This window comes from Etheostoma spectabile, chromosome 13, assembly GCF_008692095.1.
Source record: "Etheostoma spectabile isolate EspeVRDwgs_2016 chromosome 13, UIUC_Espe_1.0, whole genome shotgun sequence".
Lineage (NCBI taxonomy): Eukaryota > Metazoa > Chordata > Actinopteri > Perciformes > Percidae > Etheostoma > Etheostoma spectabile.
The window spans coordinates 29646849-29653807 of record NC_045745.1 but is presented as its reverse complement, the minus strand read 5'-3'; the positions used below and the strand labels follow the sequence as shown (position 1 = coordinate 29653807).

General features: G+C 39.1%; 1 protein-coding gene across 1 annotated transcript; it reads right to left on the bottom strand.

Annotated features, from left to right (window-relative positions):
• Window positions 1–2883: 2883 nt before the first annotated feature.
• On the bottom strand, window positions 2884–5937 carry tmem88a (transmembrane protein 88 a). The gene is made up of 3 exons (XM_032534388.1): window positions 5441–5937; window positions 4003–4323; window positions 2884–3390 (listed from the first exon to the last, which is right to left on the bottom strand). Exons 2-3 carry the CDS (start codon window positions 4303–4305, stop codon window positions 3103–3105), a joined length of 591 nt encoding a protein of 196 aa, XP_032390279.1. The 5' UTR covers window positions 4306–4323; window positions 5441–5937; the 3' UTR covers window positions 2884–3102.
• Window positions 5938–6959: the final 1022 nt, after the last annotated feature.

The following is a 6959-nucleotide window of genomic DNA, read 5'->3' as shown; positions in this document are numbered from 1 at the left end:
CATGTCAAAAAGGTTATAGTATAGTAAGTAAAATAAAAGTTATATAAAAGTCTTATAGCATGCCAAAAAAGGGATGAAAACGTCATAGTATAACATGTCAAAAAGTGAAAAAAGTCATAGTATGATATGTCAATTAATATTGATAAAAAGTCATTTTATAGTATATCGATAAAAAATTATGAAAATGTCAAAGTATAGCATGTCTAAAAAAGTCATAGTATAGTATGTTGACAAAAACAAAATGAAAAAATAGTGTAGCATATTTAAAAAAAAAAAAACTTTAGCCTGTCAAAAAAAGTCATGGTATAGTACAGGGGTGGGCAATTAATTTTTACCGGGGGCCGCATGAGCAACCCGAGCACTGCTGGAGGGCCACATCGAAAATTTCTTTTGATATAATGTATAATAATAACAATAATAATAATAATATTTCATTAACCTAACTTACTTTATACAAAAGCAGATTGCTTTTGATGGTTTTATTTAAACTCTTAATCCTTAAATAATTATATTAGGCTTAATATAATTATTTAGCTTAATAATTAGCTATGTGAAATTAAAATAAAAAACAAAAACATCATTAATCACTGCAATTTATTTTTAACTTGTTCACACTCCTCCCTTGCGTGCTCTTCACCAGACGGATTCCGGTATTTCTCCTCGTGCTTCGTCGTGTAGTGCCGATTCGAATTATAATCTTAAAACACAGCAACCTGTGCACCACAGATTAAGCACACGGCTTTACCTTTCATTTCTGTAAAGAAATACTTGGCAGTCCATGTCTTGATGAAAACACGGCATTCGTCATCAACTTTTCTTTTTTTAGCGTGGGCGGACGTTTCGGGGGTAACAGGACGTCTCGGTGTAACCGGGCATCACTCGTCGCTGTGCACCTTCACTCACAGGTTACGCACGGACATACGTCCATAAATAACACTTTTCAAAATAAAAGCAGCACAATTGTATTGCACGCACGACATGGATGTTTTTTTTTAAATTTATTTTGTAATTTGTGATTGCCGCTGTTCACCTTCACTCACAATCACGCACGTGCATACGTCCAAACGGAAGTAATACAAATAACGCTTTTCAAAACAAAAGCAGCACCGTTGTATTGCACACTCGACATAGATATTTTCTTACTTTATTTTGTAATTTAGGATTGACCTCACGCGGGCCGGACTGGGACGCACAAAGGGCCGGATGTGGCCCGCGGGCCGTAAGATGCCCAGGTCTGGTATAGCATGTCGAAAAAAATCATAGTATAGCATGCATATTGCATATTGTAAAAAAAGTGATGAAGAAGTCATAGTATAGTCTGTCGATGAACATCATAGTATTGTATGTCGAAAAAAAGTGATATAAAAGTCATGGTATGGCATGACAGAAAATCATTAAAGCATTTAAAAAATCATAGTATAGCATATAGTAAAAACAAGTGATGAAAAAGTCAAAGTATAGCCTGTCAAAAAAAGTCATGGTATAGTATGTTGAAAAAAGTGATAAAAAAAGTCATAGCATAGTATGTTGAAAAAAGTGATAAAAAAAAGTCATAGCATAGTGTCTAAGAAAAGTGATGAAGAAGTCATAGTATAGTATGTCAAAAAAGTGATAATATAGCATGTCAAAAAAGTCATAGTGTAGCATGTTGATATACATCATGGTGTACAATGTCGGAAAAGTCGTAGTATTGTATGTCGAAAAAAGTGGCATAAAAGTTATAGTCTAAAAAAATCATAGTGTAGCATTTGAAAAACTCGTAGTGTAGCATGTTGAGAAAAGTCATAGTATAGCAGGTCTGAAAAGGTTTTAAAAAGTCACAGTATATAGTATGTCAAATAAAGACATAAAAAAGTCATAAAATTGCATGTCGAAAATAAGTGATAAAAAATCATAGTATAGCATGTTGAAACAGGCATAGTAAAACTCGTGATGAAAAAGTTATGACAGTAATAGTGGTAAATAATAAAAGCATATTGAACGAGTCACAGTATAGTATGTTGAATAAATACATAAAAAGTCAAAGTATTGCATGTCGAAACAAATAATATAAAAATCATAGGTATGTTGAAAAAAAGTGATAAAAAAGTCATAGTATAGCATGTCAAAGCAAGTGATAAAAAAGTCATAGTATAGCATGTCAAAACAAGTGATAAAAATCATAGTGTAGCACGTTGAAAAAAACTGATAAAAAAAAATCATAGTACAGCATGTCAAAAAAGTCATATTATACCGTGTCGAAAAAAGTGATAAAGGTTGATTCCAAACGTTGTCTTATTACTCTAAGCTATCTAGCTTGACAGACTACTTTATTCATTCATATCACATGCAGTATAGTACGTTGATAAAAGCCTAAAGCTAAATCTGCATTGACCCAATGAAACGGTTAACATTAAGCTGTGATACAGTGTCTCTGGTAATGTTTAGGTCCAGCGTGCTTGCTTTTAATTAGAACTCAACTGGCCAATGTGAATAGACGGTAACCTACCAACCAGACACACCTTTCTGTCTAGAAACATGAAACATGAAGACTGACAGCATATTGTGACTAGTCTGGACATAAAAGAATAGGCAACACGTGTTTGCCAGCTAAAGAACAGCTAAAAGCGCATGAGCTCTGTCAAATAAAATAACCAAACTAAACGCTGCTGTGTCTTTATGTTCTGTTGAGCCTCTGTTTCCCCTCATCACATAAAGGCCTGTACAATCCAAATTCACAGACTTACAACAATGGTGTTGTATGAAAGTTTGCATTGGACACAAATCTTCTACCTGTTTACTCTATTCAATGTATTATTCACACTTCACCTACTTCTCTTGCATGAAGTACAGTCCATCCTGTTTCAGTTTCCAGGTGTCTGTGTAAAACACAAAGCTCGACAGGTGGATTTACACTTTATTGTAAAAAGGTATAAAATACATTCAATACATTGGAAAATGTTTAGAAAAAGCAATATTGATGTTTAAACAAACACAATAAATGACGACATATGATGGCTTTTTTACAGTGGCTTTAGAAATAGAAACTAATGGAAAGAAATCATGAAATCATCATTACACAGGGATACATGTTACAACCATATACCATCCTCCTCTCCTCTCTTACACCCATACGCTACCCTTCCCCTCCCTCTCTGAGGCACCCTGCTGGCCGCAGCAGCCTCCTGCGTCAGCCTTCCGGTGGCGTGAGGGGGGCAGGTTCTTGTAGACGGCGCGGCTGTAGGGAATGAAACACATTCCCAGCTGGAGGTGTCGGGCCAGGCGGCAGTAGGCGGCGAGAGCGAGGACCAGCAGAGGGGTGAGCAACAGGAAGCCCACAACCAGGAGAGCCACGCAGCCCCCGTCGTCCAGCATGTCTGAGCAATACAGAGATGTCCCATGGGGCTGCACCTGGAGAGCCAGAGTAGAGGGAAATGGATGGAGTAATTGCATAGATGTAACAATCACATACACACACACACACACACACACACACACACACACACACACACACACACACACACACACACACACACGTCTAGTTTTTCAGTTTGGTTACACTGGCTAAGTCAGTAATTAAGTATCCTCAAAATAGTCAGCATGTGCTACACATGCTAAATTTTAAAAATGTGCTGGGGTGCACCACTATCCCACAATGCTTTGCACAAAGGCACTAGAGAGGCTCAGTCACAGCTGCAAAGATTTTTTTAATTACGCTCTAGGAAAGTCTAGTATAATCTTGAAAAACAGTTTCAAATTTCTGAAAAAACATTTTCCTTTCTCCTTGCGCAGTGAGACTGAAATTCACAGTTTGATGGACAGTCTACATCATTTCCTTTTAGAATTAAAGTACGTAACTTTAGAAACCATACATCTTATGACTGTATACTTTTGGTATGTAGGTTAGTATGGAATTTGGACACAGCACCAGTCAGAGCTGTTTTTTTTTCTTCAAATCTGTGTAATCTCACACTTCTGTCGGTCAAACAAATAAAAACAACACATTCCACAGGGGATTGTTACCGTGGAGTGGCAGAGGAAGCCGAATATGATCATGACGAGAGCGGGGGTGAGGATGGTGCCAAATATGATGCTGGCCAGCCCCCCGTTGATCAGTGCTATTATCATATTCTGGGCAGTGACCAGCACAGAGCATGCCCAGCAGTCCAGAGAGCCTCTCAACTCCAGGGGGGGTTCAGCGGCTTCACTGCCGCCCAGAGAGTAGGGAGGTGGGACCACGACCCCTGACCCCACTCTGGAGGGAGAGCCTGGGTCAGGGAGGGCCTGCTCCGTCTTCTCCAGTGTCCCGGTCTTTGAAAGACTCATATTTCCTTGTGGTCTATTCTGCAGGGCAGAAAAACAGTTTTAGCCTGATGTAAATAATGAATCTACCTGTAATAGTCTGCATTGCAGTGCATTGCTTTAATTTAACCCCACTGTTAGGACTGCAAGTCTGCATGAACACAACTTTGTTAGATGATGTGTGTGTATCACAGTGTGCCAAGTATTTTAGGTGTCTGCACTTTCTTGAAAAGAAGATACCCACAATACAGTTGGTCTAATTTCTGTTCTAAAATTCTGTTTCACTTCCCTGTACACCCAGAATTCTTCAGTCTATCACTAAAATCCTGGAAAGCAAAAAAAAGCTAATCCATGAATAAATGATGTGGTAAAAGGTGAAGAAAGTCAGAAATGATAACTGTGGAGCTCTGACTGCGAGGAAATGGGGCTCCACTGACCCCACCTCCAAACCCCAGGATAACCACGACCCAGAACAATGAGCCAGGAACGGCTGGAAAACTCTTTTTAGATGTGTTTACACATTAATGTCATAGAAAAGTTACAGTTCACCTTTATTTTGTAAACTCAGTGATGAGAAAATGACAGGGGCATATTACACCATTTCCTTCTGTTCCCGAGTGTGTTAGCAGCTACTGGTATTATGCCAAGCACCATGACTTTTCCCTTTTTTTCATTTTTGTTCTGTCCGTCAACATCATATTAAATAAATTGCAGTTCACTAAATTTGAACACCCAGTCCATCATCAGCTTTATAGCTTCCAATGCCATTTTTCACTAAAATAGCAATACAAAATTAGACAATTCTGATTTTAAAGGTTTGCTGCTCTTTAAAAGTCTTTTAATGGAATTAAGAGCATTCTTTGGATTGCTTTCCTTTTTAAGATGTTCTGTTTGAGCTGCTCCATGATGAATGGAAGACAGACTTTGCTGACATACACTCACAAACACTTGCCATTTGATTATCTCATCAATACAGCCTTCCTTATTTCCAGATTAATCTTCAAAAATCAAACCTAACTCTCCAGAAACACAGGAATAACATAAGTAGGATACATTCAAGCAAACTAAACCATTTGATAAGCGTAAGGATTAGCATTTTTCTGTTTCTTCAACCAAGTTTTATTGAAAAAGAAATGGTGACAGAGTATGTGGTACTCACTGTGTGGTAAACCTGATGATGTGTCCTCTTTCAGCTTGGAGGTGCAGCAGATGTTGATACTCTGAAAGACCTGGAGAGCGGTGAGGGGTCAGAGACAAAGAGAATTTTAAGAATTTCCTCCTGATTTATGACTTTTCTGTTTGAATATCCAGATCCTGAGAGTGCTATCCGAGTCACGTTTCTACTACTTAACTAAATCTAAAATCTTCTTGTTTTGTGTTCTGGCCTATTTTCAAAAATGTCATCAGATATTTGCCAAACTTCTCCCTGAGACCTCCTGTAGAGCGGGTCAGAAAAGAGCTCTGCAGGCTGGAAGCAAATTCTGCTTTCCCACTGGCTTCAGCGCTTCCTTCCCTGACATTCTGTTTCCTCACTCCGACTCCAGTTTGAGATATGATTGAGTGTGTTAGCGGTTACGGGTATGCGCACGTGAGTGCGTATCCTGTGTTGCCTCTAATGCAAATGCACAGAAAGCAGGCTGTGCTTTGTTAAAGGCTGCTGTTAGTGTCGGGGCAGGGGAGAATAGGAGGGTTGCCATGATAACCCCTGGGAACCAGGGGGAGGGAGGAAGAGTGTTTATTTGGATAGATTAGAGGAGTCAGGGTATGCTGCCCAATCCACAACACATTAGAGTTCACACACTCACTGGGCACTTTCTCTACTCCACTGTCAAACACTGATAACGTAGGTTTAGAAAAAATTCGAAGCAACTGAGCTGGTTTAATATTGATGTTCCTGCCAAAAGAAAATCTCACAAACTGCCAGTAAAGCCTTTTTGTGGCTTTAAGACTGACTGTTACATACAATGCAGATACTACACTCCATATAGTGGTAGTATAGTAGTAGTAGTATAGACTTTACTGATGGTGTGAGGGTATCAACCATGATACAGCACCACTCAATTACTTCAAAAGCACAGATCTCTGAAAATAAAAGGTAAAGGGCAAGCCAGACGTGCTTAAAATTGGCTTCAAAAGCAGGAATAACAGAGGATTGGCCTTTGACCTTTTGATGGAAAACAGAGCGCTGCTTGCAGAAAACATAGGGAAAGGAGGATGAGGATGTATAGAGTGTGAGGGGGGCTTGGCCATTACCAATTTGGTGGGGGAAGACGCTATCATGGGACTGATAAGAAACCAGAGAGGCTTAGTTCAAAGGGGGAAATTTGTATTTTGATATGAACTCTCATTTTTTCATCCTGCTTTGTATATTTACTATTTTTTCACAGGGGTGAAGATATATACTCCCTAAAGAGAATAAGGGCATTTTAACAGAAACATTATCAAAGAGTCCGTGGAACCATTGCTCAACTAAATGAATGCAAGAGCAATGGGTGGTTTTGTCAATAACATTGCCACAGTGTTCTGTTTATATGTGTATGTCAATGTCTGAGGGGGCTGGTAGAGGAAGAGCAGTCTTCCTGTCCTTGGAACCGGGATATCCGCTGCTGTGTCCACGTTCTACGATGAGATGTCCCTGCATCTGCAGTTTTGGCAATCTCATGCCTTCAAAACCTTGA

Coding starts and splice junctions, on each gene's coding strand:
- tmem88a (XM_032534388.1), bottom strand. CDS start 4,305: ATGAGTCTTTCAAAGACCGGGACACTGGAGAAGACGGAGCAGGCCCTC. Junction 3,391..4,002: donor GCTTCCTCTGCCACTCCACG/GTAACAATCCCC, acceptor CTGGCTCTCCAG/GTGCAGCCCCATGGGACATC.